This window comes from Otolemur garnettii, unplaced genomic scaffold (assembly GCF_000181295.1).
Source record: "Otolemur garnettii isolate 467f Iridium unplaced genomic scaffold, OtoGar3 scaffold00063, whole genome shotgun sequence".
NCBI lineage: Eukaryota > Metazoa > Chordata > Mammalia > Primates > Galagidae > Otolemur > Otolemur garnettii.
Window position 1 is genome coordinate 9,224,651 of NW_003852458.1, and position 20,097 is coordinate 9,244,747.

Sequence of the window (20,097 nt, forward strand, 5' to 3'; positions counted from 1 at the left end):
TTTTTTTTTTTAAAGAGTCTCACTATGTTGCCAGGGCATCACAGATCACAGCAACCTCAAACTTTTGGGCTTAAGTGATTCTCTTGCCTCAGCCTCCCAAGTAGCTGGGACTATAAGTACCTGCCACAACGCCCGGCTATTTTCTTGTTGCAGTTGTCATTGTTGTTTAGCTGGCCCCATCTGGGTTCGAATCCCTTGGTGCATGCGGCTGGCACCATAACCGCTGTGCTATAGGTGCCAAGCCTGTCTATCCTCTTTTGAAAAACTTACATTCATGTCTTTTGCCCACTTTTTACAGGGTTGTATTTTTTTCGTCTTGCTGATTTGTTTGAATTCTTTGGGGATTCTGGATATTAGCCTTTATCAGATGTGTAGTTTGCGAATATTTTCTCCCACTCCGAAGGTTGTTTGCTCTGTTCATTATTTCCTTAGCCATGCTGAAGGTTTTTAATCTAATCAAGCCCAATTTGTTTATTTTTGTTGTTGCTGTCATTGCCATTGGAGGGGATTAATTTTTAAACATATAATTTGGGTTAGATGTGAGAGAATGTTTTGACAATAGAAATAATAAAACAATGGTGGACATAGGATCACAGAAAAATTCAGTATTTCCATGTTTGAATATCTTCACAAAGAGAATGGATAGTTGTATATCCTGGATATAGGAAGGAATTACTGATTTTATTGGAAGGAAGATAAGTTTAAGCCAGATGGAGATCTATTTATTATTAAATATTTTGTCTGTTCTCAACAATGGAACTTTAAAACCACCAGATTATTTTAATTGGAGTGTATTTTCCTTATTGCATACCTAGAAATTTTAAGCTATATGGTATTTAATACAACATTAAATCAAATTATTCCATTAAGCAACAGAGAACTAGTTTTGGAACAGTGTTCTTTGGATTAGATTGAGTGTATTAACCTGTTTGAAAATAACTAATACATAGTACTAAATGAGTATTTGTATCTTTTCTATCTATAGAGACCATACCCAGTTCTGTAAAACAGATTACCTTGCAATGCCATTTCTCTCAGTTGCCCTGGGGGTAAGAGTGCTGTGACCTCACAGCTCACAGCAACCTCAAACTCAGGCTCAAGCGAGTCTCCTGCCTCAGCCTCCGGAGTAGCTGGGACTACAGGCGCCCGCCACAGCGCCTGGTTATTTTCAGAGACCCGGCCTCGCACTTGCCCAGACTGGTCTCCAAGTCCTGAGCTCAGCGATCTGCCCGCCTGGGCCTCCCAGAGTGCTGGGATTACAGGCGTGACCACTGCGCCCGGCCACTGGTTAAAGCCCTTTTAAAGTAAGACCAAAGCAAGGCGTATGGACATCTGTTCCGAGAGATAAAAAGGTCACTAGAGGGATTTCGACAATACCATATCTGGGTTCTCTTCTTATAGCCATTTTTTTTTTTTTTTTTGCTGTTCTTTTACGAGATACATAAATTCCGCAATTTTTAAGTGTATTTTTATTTTTGTATAGTGGACCCAGACTCTTCATTTTGGCCTAAGCTCCTTATGAAGCCCCTGAACAGCTTCTCTCATTTTGATTTTCGCTAATCTCCAAGAAAACAAATGGTAAATTGGTTGAAGAAACAAACACCAAACAAGAAGAACAACACGGACGCCGGGTGTGGCAGTGCTGAGAAGGCGGGCACTGCTATAAGTCCCAGGTAGTGTAAGAGGGCTCTCTATTGAACAGACGAGTCGCCCGGGCAGAGTGGAATGGGTCCCAGACGTGAGGAAGGTCCCGACGGAGGTCAGGAAGTCAGAGGGGCGCGGATTTTACCCCGCGGGCACCTCGCGCGGCCGGGGCCGCGGCGGCGGCAGTGACCGAGCGAGCCATTGTTGACGGGAACTTGAACGCGGCTCGGAGCCACGCCCAGTCGGCCCCTTCCCAGCCTCCCGCCCCGCCGGCCGCCCAGCCCAGTCCGGGAGGCGGCCGCGCCGCGCCGCTTCGGGGACGCACGAGCCAGCGCGGGCCCGCGGGCGTCACGGCCGGCGCCGGCGGTCATGGCGGGAAGCGAGCCGCGCAGCGGCGCCAGTTCCCCTCCGCCGCCCCCCAGCGACTGGAGCCGCCTGGAAGCGGCCATCGTCAGCGGCTGGAGGACCTTCTGGCAGTCCGTGGGCAAGGAGCGGGCGGCGCGGGCGGCCGCGCGGGAGGAGGCGGAGGAGGCGGCCAGCACCCTGACGCGGCTGCCGGTGAGCGCCGGCCGGGGCCCCTGAGGCAGCCGGGGCCGCGCAGCGGTTCCCGGGGCCGCCAAATCCCTGACGGGGCGAAAGTCTCAGTCAGGGGAGGTTTACTAAGCCGAAGTTGAGGCCCGCGCCGGGGAAAGACGCGCACTGCAGAGAAAGCTGTGGCGTTTTTTGAAGGGAGGTTGGAGTCCCCAGCATGTTCAAGGCCCCCGGAGAAGGGGGGAAAGTGGGCGGCTGATGAGGCTAAGCGGGCTCACTTTCAGGTTAGGCCCAGGAAGTCGCTGTTTTACCCAGGATAAGGTAGTGAAGGAAGCTCCAGTTACGTAGATGTCCTTGGGTAGGTGGAACAATGTGTGTCGACAGTTTTCTTAGAGATAAACCTGTAATTCATTGTTACTGTGGAATCAGAGGGGTTTTGTTTGAGATAATAGACATGGAGTTTGCCTGTCCTCGCTATTGGAAGGTCAGTAAGGAATTTTCGTAATGAATGATTTGTGGAGCCAGTTCTCAGGTGCCTGAGATCTTTACCTTTTTTGCATCTGAGTTGGGGCTGCCTTTGAGATTTTTATTTCTTTTTACACGTGCAATCTTGTGACTTACAAACAACAAGGGACTAGAAACGACTTGGCGCCACAGCCAGCCAAAGGAAGCACCTAAACAGGGTGAGCTGATGACCAGTCACATCGGACCAGGACACTGTGAATGCTCATTAAGGAAATGAGTTGATTCCCAATTCTTCACTTGTGGTGTAAATGAGAAAAAAAAAAATCAGAACACCCTCCCCCCAACAGATTTCTTATGCAGAAGGAATAGTCAAGCCTGGAGGCTGAGTAATGCAACATTCCCTTCCAAGTGAATGTCTATTGCTAACTTTAGGTATTAGCCAGATCCCCACAAAAAGGTAAAAGATGGCCTTGCACAGTGTGGCTCACACCTATAATTCTAGCACTTCAGGAGGCTGAGGTGGGAGGTGGGAGGACTGCTTGAGTATAGGAGTTGGAGGCCAGCGTAGGCAACACAGTGAGACTTTTTCTACAAACAAAATAGAAAAATTGGCTGGGCATGGTGGTGCACACTTACAGTCTCAGCTGAGACTCAAGAGGCTGAGGGGAAAGGGTCACTTGAACCCAGCAGTTTGAGATTGCAGTGAGCACTGACGATGCCACTGCTCTCTAGCCCAGGTAACAGAATGAGACCCTGTCTCAGGAAAAAAAACCCAAAAAAACCCTCAGGCATCTAAGAAGGACTGTTCCCACAGATCAGTTCTTTGCTGTCTTCCCATAAACAAGGACATTAGTATCATAACTGTGAGCAAAAATGAAATCTAAGGACCCCCAGCTGACTGAATGAACCCTCTCTATTGGCCCCTGTGGTAGGATCCACTAAGACCTGTGGAACTGGCGGTGAAAGTGGGAGCTGAGGGGTCCATTGCCCCTTTCGTGGGATTCTGGCAATGGCACTGATTCTGTGCTCCACTCTGCTTTTATTGAAGTCTATTTGCCCAGAGAGTAAAATGAGGGAGGGAACAAAGATGCCAGCAGTTTCTGAGTGAGCATATCAGCTCCTATTATTTAAGGGTTTGACTAGCCTTGACAAATCTGAAATCTTGTATTGAGAGGGCTTCCCACTTGAGATCACACACATTTCTAAGGAGGTGTTAAACTCCACTAGATCCTTGTGGAGTAAAATGCCACCAGCGTTCCTCTGAGGAATCTGTGGGAGGGAGGCATTTTCCTCCTATCACCGCCTCATTACAGAGGATCTTCCTCTATAATAAGGGATATAAGCTCTTCTGCCCGGCTCAAGCTACTCCCTTGATCTCTGCCCCAGGCAAATGCAAATCTCCACAATGGGTATCTGGTTTGCCTATTAACTAGGCAGGAAATGACCCAGTTAATGTATGGTTCCAGGTCTTTGTCATAGTCTCTTCCATGATCATTTTTCCTTAGCGTGCTCACAGACCCAGCAAGGGTTTTTGTAAGCTGTATCCCCAACAGGCTAGAATTTCAGAAAAGGCAGGAAGCTTGCTCGCAATGGCTAGCTTAAATGTAACTAGCTGACTTCTTTGTTCTAACTGACTCAGCTTACTTTTTAATTTTCCTCTTTTTCTGGGGGTGCTTTCACTTGCCAAGAATGGGGTCTTCAGTACCTATTGTCCCAGCACAAGGGAACCTCAGAAAAACCTTAAAGCTGAGATGCTGGCAATGAAGAGAAGAGTGGTCAGGCAGGCCTAGTTATGCCTCCCGCCCTCTTGGAGTTATTATCTCTAACAGTAAGATTCAAAATCATTAATAGGCTCAAGGCTATGTAAGGCAAAGGTTGTACCAGATCTGCAGGTCATCAATTTACTTATCAGGTCACTTGGATCTCTGTATGTCTAGTGGCTTGTCTCTGATTAACAGAATTCCTTAACTTAAAACATTCCAGGTGGCACCTATAGCGCAAGTGGCTAAGGTGCCAGCCACATACACCAGAACTGGAGGGTTCAAATCCAGCCCTAGTCTGCCAAACAATGACAACTACAACTTAAAAATAGCTCGGCGTTGTGGTGGGCACCTGTAGTCCCGGCTACTCGAGAGGCTGAGGCAAGAGAATCACTTAAGCCCAGGAGATGGAGGTTGCTGTGAGCTACAGCTACAGCACTCTACCTAGGGTGATAGCTTGAGGCTCTGTCTCAAAAAAAAAAAAAAATTCCAAGCCTTTCTCTTTAACCAATTGCAAATCAGAGTCTTTAAACCCATCTGTGACTTGTAAGCTGCCATTTACAAGTCTGAGATGTCCTGCCTTTTGGGGCCAAACCAATATACACTTTCCATGTATTAATTTATGACTTAATGTGTAATTCCTATTTTCCTAAAATGTATAAAACCAAACTGTAACCCAACCACTGAAAGACCACTTGTTTAAGGCTTCTTGGGTGTGACTTTTTGGAACATAGCTGTACAAACTCATCTCAGAATAAACATTTTTAAATTGTTTTACCGAGTTTGAGTTTTTTTCCATTGACATAACTTTAAGTCTGCAGGATAAATATAGCTGCTAAAACTAAAGTCTGTTGAGTTCCGCACTGATAATGTTGATTATAAATTATCTTCCCAGGTGTAGACCAGACAGTAAAAGAGCTCTCTCATTCTGCCACCTACCCTGAAATACCCATATAATTGATTTTTCTCTCTTTTTCTCTTCAAACATTTCATCTTATATAAAAATGTAGATTTCCTGGGCACTAACTCAAGTAGAATGTAACCATTTGTCTTAAACCTTCCTGCCCTTTTCCTACATGCCTTCTCTCCCCATTCCCCTTTAAGGAAATATATAAATACTAAACCTGAAAAACTCTGTGGGAGAATAAAAACAGTCACAGATGCTTCTGTGGTTTGTGTTTTTTCCTGCATGTGCCTTAAAGCTAGCTTAGTAAACTTTGAGTAATTGAGATCTTTCCCTGTCACTCATTGTGGGTTGTCACTGACTAGCTTGGGAAAGCATTCCAGCATCCGTGTTCTCAGCATCTTTCATTCCAGGATCACTGTCAAAACTTGAGGGGTCACTAAAAATAAACACCCTCCAGTGACATTGTGGTTGTACATGTGAAGTAACAAAACTGCTACTTAGTTGGAAATTAATGACTAAGTTATAAGTGCCTCAGGTTACAGCAAGCTGTGAGAATTACAGACATCATTTGTTGTTAAACTTTTCAGGTAGGTGGGAAAATGGAGAGAAAGAAACTCTTACATATTATTACAATTCTGTGTCTCATTTGGAATATTGACATATCCCACTGATGTCGATCTCAAATTGAAAACTGCTGGCTTAAAATGCCTTCAAGATTCTTGCAGAGGTTCTTTGGAACAGTTTAATAGATTATACAGAACACAAATGACAGATGTATGCTTATTAATTTGATCTAGTGATGAAATAAGAAATTTGCTCACCTATCTATGAGTTGATCTAATGATAAATTTGTCCACTAGATGAAGATTTTTTGAATAATAATTTATTTAAGTACCTTATTTAAATAAATGGCATAGTCAAATACATAAGGAGAAATTAAAGGAAGTGGTTATTTTACTTGAAAAATATCCTGAGAGTGGTTGGTTTTTCAGGAGTGTTTCAGTGTATAAGAAGTAGTGTTCAGTTATGATTCTTTCATGGTGGCAGGTAAATTATAGATTTAATTATTAATGATAGGTTTAATTATTAAAAAATACTGACTGTTCAGTTGACCTTTAGTTAGTATAACCAAGTCTGTTTTGATTGTGTAATTTATCACCACATACAGTTTTCCAAGATAAATTATTCATTCCCTTTTCCCACCTGGTGCTGTCTTCTGTTTCAGATTGATGTACAGCTGTATATTTTGTCATTTCTTTCACCTCACGATCTGTGCCAGCTGGGAAGGACAAATCGTTATTGGAATGAAACTGTACGAGACCCAATTCTGTGGAGATACTTTCTGTTGCGGGATCTTCCTTCTTGGTCTTCTGTTGACTGGAAGTCTCTTCCAGATATAGAAATTTTAAAAAAACCTATATCTGAGGTCACTGATGGTACATTTTTTGACTACATGGCAGTGTAAGTATTAAGTTTTGTGAAAAAGAATGAAGATACTAGATTTTAACTGTATTACGAATATCCAAGGTAGTTCTGTACCTGCTACTGACTGGGTGCAGGGATTTTGGGTCTAACTGTTATCTAGTCAAAATTCAGGGTTGAGTTAAATGACTCTTTTTATAGAACCCTTTCAGCTTTAACATTTCATTGTTTTCCTGTGGTGCCTAGTCAGTATTTGACTAATTATAGGTGGTACAGATGGGGAAAAGTAAAACACTTAGAAATGCTCATTACCTTTGGAATGCTTGTTACTTTGTTAAATAGTAAATGCTTTTCCACATCCAGAAGTGGAGTGGCCAGAGATCTGAAAGCAGTTCTTTGGCAGGGAAGAAAACCATTCTCAAGGCTCTACACAATATAGTTGTTGTTTTGTTTTGTTTTTGAGACAGAGCCTCAAGCTGTCCCCCCCGGGTAGAGTGCCAGGGCATCCCAGCTCACAGCAGCCTCCAACTCCTGGGCTCAAGTGAGTCTCCTGCCTCTACCTCCCAAGTAGCTGGGACCACAGGCGCCCGCCACATGATGGCTGTTTTTTGGTTGCAGCCATCATTGTTGTTTGGCAGGCCCGGGCTGGAATCAAACTGGGCACCTTAGGTGTATGTGGCTGGCGCCTTAGCCACTTGAGCCACAATATAGTTTTTTAGCACCCAGGAGCATTGACATTTTTCAGTATCATGTAGATGAGAGAAGTAATATTGGGCAACTACAGCATATTGGATTCTCCAGGGGTCACTTTATATATACATTTTACTCTTAATCTTCATGCAAGAAAATTTTGTCTCTGCCTTATTGATGAAGAATTGAGTCTTACTGAGGGAGGGGTGGGGGATCTACAGCCTTGAGGCCATGTGTGGCCTTCTGGATCATTGAGTGCAGCCTTTTGACTGAATCCAAATCTTATAGAATTAATTATTTTAATTAAGTTTGGATTCTGAGGGCTGCACTTAGGCATTTGGGGGGCCACATGTGATATTTATGCTTTAGAGTAGTTTTGCCGTGGCTAGATTGGTTAGCAACATATAGGTTTTTTGTTTCAAATTTAACTGAAGTTATTCAAAGTTTTATTGTATTCTAATACAGATGCCATTATGTCAAGTCTTGTGAGATTATTTGATTAAAATATATGTAATTTGTTATATATAATCTCAACAAATGTGAATTGCGAGGCATTACCTCTACAGTGAGCCACAGCCAACCATTATAGCAGTGTATGTGATTCTGTGGAACCAGAATTTCTCCAGGGAATAATAATAATCATAGTGGCTACCATTTACAAGCATATAAATTATTTCTAAGTTTTTGAAGCCTGGATTGTTGTTATTCCTGAAATAATGGAGATGAAGAAACTGAAATTCAGACTATGAGTAGCTTATACACACATATCAGTAGTTAAAGTGGTGAGGCTTAGGCGTGTCTAGCTTCAGTACTGGTTTTTTCCCCTTTGTGAATGACAAACTTTCTAATAAAAATGATTTTGTTCAATTAGTGATTGTCTTAAACATCCTGACTTATTTAAAGGACTTAAGGTTTTATTTTGGGTAATTTTGTTTTGATTTTTGATAAAATGTATAATTGGTAGATTGGAGATTTATAGCTATGAAAGAAACTGGATTGTTTTTTTCACATGATTCTTAGTTTACTAGGTTTGCTATGCGGAACATTTGAAACTCGCTTTACTTAATTAACGCTTACTGAATTCTTATATTTGAGGCTGTTAATAGGAATTCCTATGAAATTTGGCTATACATGGTATTTGTGGTCTTAGTAATTTTTTTTTAACCTTGCTAGGACATTGTGCTATCTGTGTAGCTTACCTTTAGTGCCGAATTTCTCAATCTGGAGTCATTGACATTCTGGGCTGATAATTCTTTGTTTAGAGGGCTACTCTGTGCATGTAAGATGTTTCACAGAATTTCTGGCCTCTACCCACTTCTCTCCTTTGTGATAGATAATAAAAATGTTCAGATATTGCCAAATTTGCCTGGAAGTGAAGAGGTTAAACTTCTTCAGGTTGAGAACCATTACTGTACGTAGTAAATTTTGACCATCAAAACAAGTATTCCATTAAGAAAATCTATGTCAGTGGTTATCAACCTGTGGGTTGCGACCCCTTTGGACTGTATTAAAGGTTCATGGCATTAGGAAGGTTGAGAACCACTGATCAAAGTGAAAGATTAGAAAGCAAGTAACCACTCCATTGGGAAGATTTTCTCAGCTTCTGGGTCACTCACTCCTAGAGAGCCTGGTGTTTTTACCTGTCACAGCCCTCTTTATACACTGTAGTCATGCTTATCCTCCACTGTCCTCCTGGAAGAACAGGACTATATAATTGTTGTATCCCTTGTGTCTAGCAAGTACTCAATAAATGATATATTGTTGAATACATAACAGACTTTTCTGTGTTAATTTTCTAATTGTGGCAATTTTATACAGCTATAAAATGTGCTGTCCATATACAAGAAGAGCCTCGAAATCCAGCCGTCCTATGTATGGAGCTGTCACCTCTTTTTTACACTCACTGATCATTCATAATGAACCACGATTTGCTATGTTTGGACCAGGTTTGGAAGAACTGAATACATCTTTGGTGTTGAGCTTGATGTCTTCCGAGGAACTTTGCCCAACGGCTGGTTTACCTCAGAGGCAGATTGATGGTAATTTTCATATTAATCTATAGTACATAATAATTCAGATACTTTGAGCTTGACACTAGTGTTAAGCAGAAAGTAATTTATATTTTAATTGGTTCTTTGCTGTAATGAAATATAGTACTTTTGGTGGATAGCCTCAAATATAATAGTTCAGTAATAGTTTGCTCCCACCAGACTGAAAAAATGAATTTACCTATTATAAGAAGTGAACTTCCTCGTAATTTCTTAAATTTGTTCAATCCAGAAATTTATGATTACATGAAAGTAACCTATATATTGTCAGGATGTTGTATTTGTATAATGGATATCATATTTACCACATTTTAAAAGAAAGTTATTAGCAAAAAACCATTCAGCATCTAAGTGCATAGTACTTCGATACATGTTGGAATTTGCAAAAAATAAAAAGGAACTCTCTCTCTTTCTATGAAAAGAAAATCGAACAATGTATAATTATTTGGCAAGGCAGTATATATAATAAACATATATAGAAATATTTAGCTTATGCTTATTTATTGAGAGCACCTATTAGATGTTAGCACTGCAGATATTTCGAACAAACAGTGTCAGAACTTTCTTTCTGACCTGCAGAAACTTTGGTGTAAGTGAGAACCCAGACAGGTATACAAATGACTAGAATATGATGCAGTTAGCTCCTGGGTAGAAAGGTAAAGATCAAAGAAGGCTCTTTGTTGGTGGGGATGCCTCATACACATCATCAGGGTGGGTGGTGATAGATTATCAAAAAAAAAAAGTATTATAGGCAGTAAGAACTACATTTCTAAAAGTATAAAACTCTGGATCTATAAGACACATTTGAAGCAGCTTTTTGTGTCTAAAAATGAAGATTTGTGAAACAAAACTTAATATAGCATGCTTAAGCATTTAGATTTAAGTAGAAGATTGAGATAATTAGGGTTCCATTTTAGAAAGATTCCTCTGGCTCAGCGGTTCTCAACCTGTGGGTCACAACCCCTTTGTAACATATCCTGCATATCAGATATTTACATTACGATTCATAACAGTAGCAAAATTACAGTTATGAAGTAGCAACAAAAATAATTTTATGGCTGAGAGTCACCAAAACATGAGGAATTGTATTAAGGGGTCACGGCATTAGGAAGGTTGAGAACCACTGTTCTGGCTTTTGAGTGAAGGGTTGATTAGAAAAGACTGAAACACATGAATCCCAGTAAGAAACTTCTTATAATATTATGATACAAATATGAAGGTCTGTCACTAACCCTCTATTGTTAATGACAATGAAGAGAAGAGAGGAGGAATGTTAAGGATACAAAATGGACAGGATGAATGTATGTTAGCAGGAATAAGAATGGCTTCAGGTTTCTGACTTGGGGTCATGTTGCATGGTAGAGGATTCAGTGGAGTAAGGAGTCACTGGAGGAGGAAGAGAAACTTTAGGGGGTGTGAATAGTGGTGAGATCTGTATAGGGAGGATGATAGCTATTATCTGAAATATGTTTACTTTGATAACTATGGGAGATCTAAGTAGAGATGCCTGTTAAAAACCACTTGAATGGAAACTCCATGAAGGCACAAATCTTGATCATTTTTAGCTGTCTCTGTGGTGCCAGGCACATAGTAGATACTCTCTATATATTTGGTGAATGAATGAACAATTTTTTGGATTACTTTATACATTATGATCTCAAGGGCAAGATCTGTGCTAGAAATCAAGATTTTGGAGTCATATTGAATCCACATGGACTTGAAAGTTTTTGAAGATGGAGAGGAAGATTATGAGTCAGGTGCTGAAATCTTCAATTAATGTTTGGGGAAAAAGATTGACAAGTTCAAGGAAGGGAAGACCGAGCTACAGCTGAATGGTATGTTTCTCAAATAGAGTTTTTTAAAAGAGAGTTGTTGAGTAATAGCTTAGTCATGGCAATGGGAGTAAAGAGAACATCAACCTCACCTCTGCCCTGAGCTGTGAAAAATAAACAACTTTGCTATGTGAGAGTTCTCTGCAAGAGAAGTAGCACCTAGAGACAGGCCAGTTTCAGGTAGTTCTATTAGGTGGAAGGAACACTTCAAGAATTTGGGTTTATGCAGGAATGTGCTATTATGAACTGGCCATTTGATTTTTCAGAAAGGAGCTGAAGCAAATGTTTAAAAATGCTAATTTATGCCTCAAACTCTGCTAGATGAGAGAAGAACATGGGGTTACATCATTGACAAAGAAATACAGAACATATTTAGACCACGTTGAACTGAGGTTGAATGTGTTGAGAAGATAATCCCTGGGAGTTAACTGATGAAAACCAAGATCAGAAACATAGTAGATTTGTTGCTATGATCTCTTTGTGGAGAATGTACCCGACATGGTGGCTAAAGGACTAGAGTCACGTGGCTTGGGATGGTTACAGTCCTAACACTAAAGAGTCCCAACACTACCATAAAAGTGTTGTATAAAATGGTGACATGAGATGGTATAGCATACCTTATTTAAACAAATAGATTGGTTATAATGCAGGAATTAAGAGTATCAAAGGCTAGAGTTGTCTCTAATTAGATAGGGGTTGGATTATATTAAGGTTTGGTTTATTTATCTTGAAAAGCAGTGGGCTTTGTAGAAAAGAGACATAATTAGACATACATTATTAAGCAATCTTCAGATGCAATTAGAAGAAAGGATAGTAAGAGACAAGAAGTTATAGGAGACTGGTTAGACATGAATGCAGGCCGAGTGCCTATAATCTGAGTACTTGGGAAGGCAAAGGTAGGAGGGTCACTTGAGCCTGGTTGTTCAAGACCAGCCTGAGCAAAATAGCAAGACACCATCTCTATGAAAATTTTTAAAAATTAGCTAAATGTGATAGTGTGCACCTGTAGTCTCTACTACTTAAGATGCTAAAGCAAATGGATCACTTAAGCCCAGGAATTTGAGGTACCTGGGCCACTATACTCCAGCCTAGGAGACAGAGTGAGACCTTGTCTCTAAAAAAGAAAAAAAAAATTGATTGAAGAAGTGTATGTGAGGGATACTGATAATTTGGACGAAGGAGAGGAGGAATGCAGAGAAGTGAACAGATTTAAGAGGAAATTAATATAGCAAGAGGAAGAAGTAGATTATGGAAACCCAGAAGGATCTTTCCAGGATCAAGAGGAAAATCAGCCACTGAATGTTGACACAGCCAAAGGAGGGAAGAGGCTGAGAAATAAGAACAAATCACAGTGCTGGACGATTCAGATATAAAGTGGTAAGAAGCTAATATCTAGCACCTGTTCTTTACTGCGATCTCATTTAATCCTCACCAGAAGCCTAAGAAGAATATATTGCTCCATTTTCTGATGTCGAATTGCAACACACAAATAAATGATCATAAGCGACAAATTCAGGATACTAATCCAAGTCTGTCTAATTCCAAATTTCAGTATGTATAGTATTTCCTTAATTTTCTAAGATACAATTAATGACTCCCCATCAATTTAAAAACAGCTTTTCAGAGTCAGGGGAAAGCACTTCACTGAGTGTATATCTGGTTTATAAGACAAATTAGAAACATTAAAAATTAGAAAGTGAGTCTTAGTTTTTTGTTTGTTTGTTTTTTGAGACAGAGTCTCACTTTGTTGCCCCTGGTAGAGTGTTGTGGTATCATAGCTCACAGCAATCTCAGACTCTTGGGCTCATGTGATTCTTTTGCCTCAGCCTCTCAAGTAGTTGGGATTACACGTGCCCACTACAATGCCCTGCTATTTTTTTAGAGACATGGTCTCGCTCTAGCTCAGGCTGGTCTGGAACTCCTGAGCTCAGGCAATCCACCTGCCTCAGCCTCCCAGAATGCTAAGATTATAGGCGTGAGCCACTGCTCCCTCCCTAAGTCTTAGTCGTAAGGATAAATAGTAATAGCTACTCTGATGCAGCTGCTACTGATAAAGTTGTGGTGATAGTGATGATGATATAAAAAGGACTGTTATTCTCTTTTCATGTTTTCCTTACCATGTGAATGAAAATTACATATAGCATCTTTTCTTCAACATAAGAATTCATTTGATTCCATAGTTATATGTATCATAGGATTTTTTCTTTGCACGTTTTGCTTTCACTGGGTAATTTTTTTCAGCCAGACATTTTGCTGCCTTTATTAATGACTTGTTTTGATAACTGTGGTTTTCTTTTTTAGGTATTGGATCAGGAGTCAATTTTCAGTTGAGCAACCAGCATAAATTCAACATCCTAATATTATATTCAACAACTAGGTAAGACTACCTACTTGGCCTCCTGAAACATCAGGACTGGAAACTTTTGGGGGATGGAGCTTATTTAGTATCTTTTTGTGTTATATTTTTGTATTTTATATTTTTTTTCCTAGAAAGGAAAGAGATAGAGCAAGGGAAGAGCATACAAGTGCAGTTAACAAGATGTTCAGTCTACAGAATGAAGGGGATGATCAACAAGGAAGCCGGTACAGTGTGATCCCACAGATTCAGAAGGTGTGCGAAGTTGTAGATGGGTTCATCTACGTTGCAAATGCTGAAGCTCATAAAAGTAAGCATACTTTTATCTTCTTTTTAAAAATACTACTGCATGTTTTTGTGAAGCAAGTAAGAAAATACCTTTTTAAGCTGCTACTTTTTTTTTTTTTGAGACAGAGTCTCACTTTGTTTCCCTCAGTAGAGTGTTGTGGCATCACAGCTCACAGCAACCTCAAACTCTTGGGCTTAAGTGATTCCCTTTCCTCAGCCTCCCTAGTAGCTGTGGCACCTGCCACAACACCTGGCTATTTTTAGAGACAAGGTCTCATTCTGGCTCAGGCTGGTCTCTAACTATGAACTCAGGTATTACTTTGGCTCCCTAAGAATAAAGATGGTTAATTACTCACTATTAATAGTGAGTTTTCATACTGAATGTGTATTAGGATCCCCAGAGGAGCTAATTAAACATGTTAACAAGCTGATTCCTCCCTTGGTGGATTGTGATTTACAGATTTGGGTTGTTTGAGTCATAGATGTTGGTTTCTGTTTTTAATAAGCACCCAGAAGATTCTGATGTATACTTAAGTGTGGTAGTATAAATATGCATGATTTTTTTGTTGTATGCTTTTGAATTTTTGTTACTGATATTTTGTCTACTTCTGGCTTTATTTAAACAATTTATACAGATAAGTCTGAAAATTTTTACCTGTTTTTTTACTCAGATAGTAGAGAAAGGTGTAGGGGCGGAGTATTTTGTACATTTTTTATTGAGACAGAATCTGGCTCTGCTGCCCAGGCTAGAGTGCAGTGGGGTGATCACAGCTCACTGGATCTTTGAACTCCTAAGCTGAAGTGATCTTTCAGCCTCAATCTCCTAAGTAGCTGGGACTATAGGTACATGCCACCAGGCCCAACTCATTTTTTTATTTTTTGTAGAGGCAGGTTCTCAGCATTTTGCCGAAGCTGGTCTTAAACTCCTGGCCTCAAGTGATCCTCCCACTGCTGTATCCCAAGTCACTGGGATTATAGGCATGAGCCACTATGCTCAGATTGGGCTATTAATTAAGTAGATTAGTTGAGAACATTCTCCATATATTAATAATTGCTAGTCACAGTGCTATTTAGGTATAAAATAAAAATATCATAGAGCCAGCAGCCAGTATTCTTACAACTTCCCCATATCCTTTGTGAACTAGGTAGAATATGAATATATAATATATATTTATTACATATATGTATTCACATATAGAAATGTATATGTATTACAGTTTTTGATCTAATACACAGGTGTGAATTTCCATTGAATTTATTGCCCCTATGATCTCTTAGGATAGATGCAATTATACTTTGAAAGTCTGAGAAAATTATTCATAAGAAAAAATATAAATTACTTTCTGTTATTATGGGCTATATACAGAAGGAAAAATTAGAAGCATAATTTAAAAAAATGAGTTATTTATTCAACAAATATTTTTTGAATTTCCACTAAGGCCAATGCATGCTGGAGATGCAAAATTAAAACTGATATATTCTCTAATTTTATCTAATTTTCCAGTCTGTTCCCTGTGTCCTCTATAAAACAAGTAGACAAATAAATTATAAAAAAATTATAAGACTCTTAGAGTAGCAGTCACTAACCTTTTTGGCACCAGGGACCAATTTCATGGAAGACAATTTTTCCATAGACCCAGAGGGGGGTGGGAGTTTGATACGAGTTTGTAAGCAATTTATTATGGTTTCTGTCAGTAAAGCCTCTCTGCTAATGATGATCTGTTCCCCAGCTTTAGCACCACTACCTCAGCTCCACCTCAGATCATCAGGTACGAATTAGATCCGCCTAGAGTACCGCCTAGATCCCTCATATGCACAATTTATAGTAGGGTTCGTGTTCCCATGAGAATCTAATTCCCTGACTCATATGACAGGAGGTGAAGCTCAAGCAGTGATGCAAGAGATGGGGAGTGGCTATAAATGAGATGAAGCTTCATTTGCTTGCTTGCCAGCCACCTACCTCCTGCTGTGTGACCCAGTTCCTAATAGGCACAGACTGGTATCAGTACATGTCCCAGGGGTTAAGGATTGCAGACTGTACTATGTACTCATATAAAAGGTTGGTGGTAGAGCAGGAGGCCTCTGAATGCCCTCCTTGTTGGTGCAGGCATGCATGTGATGATCAGCTGCTACTGGGGGACAGGTATATCTTCCTGCTTTCCGTACCCTTTTCTCAATGAAGCCAAAGCTGTCTACCACAGCCAAAAGTTGACTACTGCTGGAGAGAGAGATAGAAGCAAAATCTCTCCACTCTTTGGGAGGGGTAGGAATCCCACATATATCCAGGGTCTTATGCCAACAATAAAAGTTGTTTGCTGACTCTGATGGAGAGAAAGGAAATTTGTGCTGAAGGCCTTTCTATAAACACAGACAGAATTCAGCTGTCATGCTTTAACACTGAGAAAGCCCCCACCACTACGGCTCAGGTACATAGGACCTAGCTAATGGCATCATCATAGCTTACTGGAACCCCAGTACATAAATTTTAGGGGACACCTGTAGCCATAGTTTTGAGAAAATTTGTCGTCAGCAGATTTTCACCATAAGAAATCTTAAGAGAAGCTCTTTTTTTTTTTAGTAGAGACAGAATCTCACTTTATCGCCCTCGGTAGAGTGCCATGGTGTCACCCAGCTCACAGCAACCTCCAACTCCTGGGCTTAGGCGGTTCTCTTGCCTCAGCCTCATGGGTAGCTGGGACAATAGGCACCAGCCACAATGCCCAGCTATTTTTTTGTTGCAGTTTGGCTGGGGCCGGGTTTGAACCCATTACCCTTGGTAAATGGGGCCAGTGCCCTACTCACTGAGCTACAGGCACCACCCATTAAGAGAAGTTCTTTAGGCAGAAGAATACGGTACCAGATGGAAATTTTTTGTTTGTATGGCAAAGGTCTGGGCATGGTAGTGCTGGGTTCTCTGCTTTGTTTCTCATGGGCTGAAGGCTCTGAAAAAGAATCTGCTTCTAGGCTCACTCAAGTTTCTGGCTGTATTCAGTTCCTTATTGTTGTTGGACTGAGGTCCCTGTTTACTTGCTGGCTATCAGCTGGCCTGCTCTTAGCTTCTAGAGACCATATGCATTGCTTGTCATCTGACTCCTTTCATCTTTAAATCCAGCAATGGAGAATCTCTGTTACATCAAATCTCTCAACTATAAGAACCCCTTTTAAAAAAACTTAAGAGTTTTTAAAACTTTGTAGGTTCTTCCAACACTCAAGGGGAAACAGATTGTGCAAACAAGGGCGTGGATCATTGAGGTCATCTTAGAATTCTGCCTACCACAAAACGTAAACTGCCTAAACACTTCAATAAAAAACAGAGGTTGTCACTGTACATAAAAATGTTAAACCAAACTCTAGCTTAAGTTTTGAAAGTAAGCCCTTTGAATAAAAGGGTAGTGACAGTTACAGAAGTTGTGGGAGGAAAATAATATCAAAGCATTTTTTTGTTTGTTTTTGAGACAGTCTTACTTTATTGCCCTGGGTAGAGTGCCCTGGCATCACACTGCTCACAGCAACCTCTAACTCTTGGGCCTAGGCAATTCTCTTGCCTCGGCCTCCCAAGTAGCTGGGACTACAGGTACCCGCCACAACGCCCAGCTATTTCTTTTTGTTGCAGTTTGGCCAGAGCCGGGTTTGAACCACCCTCCCTATATGGGGCCCTACTCACTGAGCCACAGGTGCCGCCTGCATTTTTGTTTTTAAACTATAAAGAAATCTGAGTGGTACTATGATTTTTTTCCCCTCTGGCTTCACCTGAAGCCATTTTTATCCTCACAGGGCTATGTAATTTAAAATTATGACAGATCAATAAATGAACTCAGCAAGAGAGGCAGTTGGTTATATTTAGATCTTGGTAAATTTTTTGTTTCCTTATTTTGTTAATTTTTGATTATTTTAAAAGTATTACAAGTAATGCAAACTAAGGGTTTTGACTTATACTCCTTAGGACATGAATGGAAAGATGAATTTTCTCATATTATGGCAATGACAGATCCAGCTTTTGGATCCTCTGGAAGACCAATGTTGGTTTTATCTTGTATTTCTCAAGCAGATGTAAAAAGAATGCCTTGTTTTTATTTGGCCCATGAACTGCGTCTGAATCTTCTAAATCACCCATGGATGGTAATTTTTTTTATTCTTTGGTGACATAAGTCTTATTTTATTCTTCACTCTATTTTCTATTTGACTTTATTTTCTCCTACTCATCCTCTTTAATGAGATGGCATAATTCTAATGCAGTTTTAATAGCTTAATCAATTAATAACTTAATCTGAGTTATTTGATGGTAACACAAGTAAATCTTAGGTGATCAATTGTTCTTCTAGAAGCAGTGAAATAATAATTGGGTTTTTTTTTCAGATGGCACTATTATGGTTTTTTTCAGCATCAAAGTATTATGCTTTAAGGATGATCAGAATGTATGTTCCATCATATTTTATTTTTTAGAATATATTTTAATCATGGAATCCTTTCCTCAAATGCAAGCTGACATGAAAACTCTTCAGTAAAATAGATAAAGAAAAATTAAAGATGGAAATGCTTTTGAAGAAAAAGTTAGAGGATTTTTTGTTTGTTTTTCCATCTCTTCTCTGGAGCTCTAGCCATGCCTTATGAAAGCTACTGATAAAAGTTTACCCTTCTGAATGGTGGGAGTTTTAGCTTTATGGTTAGAAGTGAAAGTCTTTATATAAAATTTTGCAATACAATGTTACATTTATCGGCTAACTAGCTGGGTTTTAGTTTTCAAAGTGGATCCTTTGGAGGAATTTTTCCACGTCCAATATATATAAGCAAGTTACAGAAATGTTAGTTCCTCATATTTCCAAAGCAGAGTTCAAAGGTGATAAGCCTCATATTGGTAATAGTTGTAAGACATGAGAGATCATATATATATATATATATATATATATATATTTTAGAGATAGAGTCTCACTTTATCGCCCTCAGTAGAGTGCTGTGTCATCACAGCTTACATCAACCTCCAACTGTTGGGCTTAAGCAATTCTCTTGCCTCAGTCTCCCAAGTAGCTGGGACTACAGGCACCTGCCACAACACCCAGCTATTTTTTTTTGTTGTTATTGCAGTTTGGCTGGCTTCGAACTCGCCACCCTTGGTATATGGGGCTGGCGCCCTACCCACTGAGCCACAGGCACCCCCTGAGAGATCATATTTTTATCTAAGCGCTCTAGAAGATAAAACTTGACCAAATTATTCCAAGTTTATCTGAGTTATTTTTTGTTCTGTTCTTTTTACATGCCTAAAAAAAAATATCTCCTAATCATAAGATTTTGGACTCAGGTTTTCACTGGCAATTTTCTCTTATCTGTTCCTAGGTCCAGGATATGGAAGCTGAAACCTTAAATGGTTTTTTGAATGGCATTGAATGGATTCTTGAAGAAGTAGAATCTAAACGTGCAAGATGATCCTCCATTTGGACCTTGGGAACTGAAACCATTTGAAAGTTTTTAGTAAGGTTGTGACCTGGATATTTGCTCAGTCAGCCCACTTTGTCCTGCCTTTTTAAAGGTAGACTTTATATTGGACAGCTATAGCTGCTGTGTTTCTGATACTATTTTTACTTTTTATCTTAAATCAATTACAAGAAAAAAGTTTCAATCCTAGCAATTAGCCCCAAAATGAACGTCTAAATTTTTTTTATAACTTTTATATTTTCTATCTTTTAAAAAATACTAAATTCTGGAAAAAGCAAGTTTTTACATCTCTCATTCCTTGTGGTTTCCATTCTCTTTAGTACAAAGATTGCCCAAGTGGGAAACATCAAATTTGCTAAACTTTTCATACAGTCTTTTCAAGGCTTACAACTGGTTTATCAGAAAGGAAGTTTTATATCTTCTTAATAAATACCCCACTTAACAACTGAAAAATTCACTGGAACTGCATTTAATATTATGGCCATATAACGTCTGTCTTATCCTGAAACAGTAAAAAGCAAGCTTATATCATGTTTAATACTATTTTGGTGAAAAACAGCTTCCTAGTGGGTCTTAGTATTTACAAAATAACTTTGAAAACTCATGAGGTACTTATATTAAATTCTGTTCCATACTCATAGAGAAAACATTGCAGAGACTTACATGTATCACGTTTCCTCCTTTCACAAACTGCTGGCACCCTGCAAAGGAAACACCATACTAT

The 20,097-nt window shown here is 39.8% G+C and overlaps 1 protein-coding gene across 1 annotated transcript; it reads left to right on the top strand.

The window, feature by feature from the left end:
• Positions 1-1,967: 1,967 nt before the first annotated feature.
• FBXO4 (F-box protein 4) lies at positions 1,968-19,647 on the top strand. Its single transcript, XM_003792958.3, has 7 exons — positions 1,968-2,202; positions 6,533-6,768; positions 9,238-9,458; positions 13,601-13,676; positions 13,790-13,965; positions 17,887-18,062; positions 19,275-19,647. Exons 1-7 carry the CDS (start codon positions 2,014-2,016, stop codon positions 19,362-19,364), a joined length of 1,164 nt encoding a protein of 387 aa, XP_003793006.1. The 5' UTR covers positions 1,968-2,013; the 3' UTR covers positions 19,365-19,647.
• Positions 19,648-20,097: the final 450 nt, after the last annotated feature.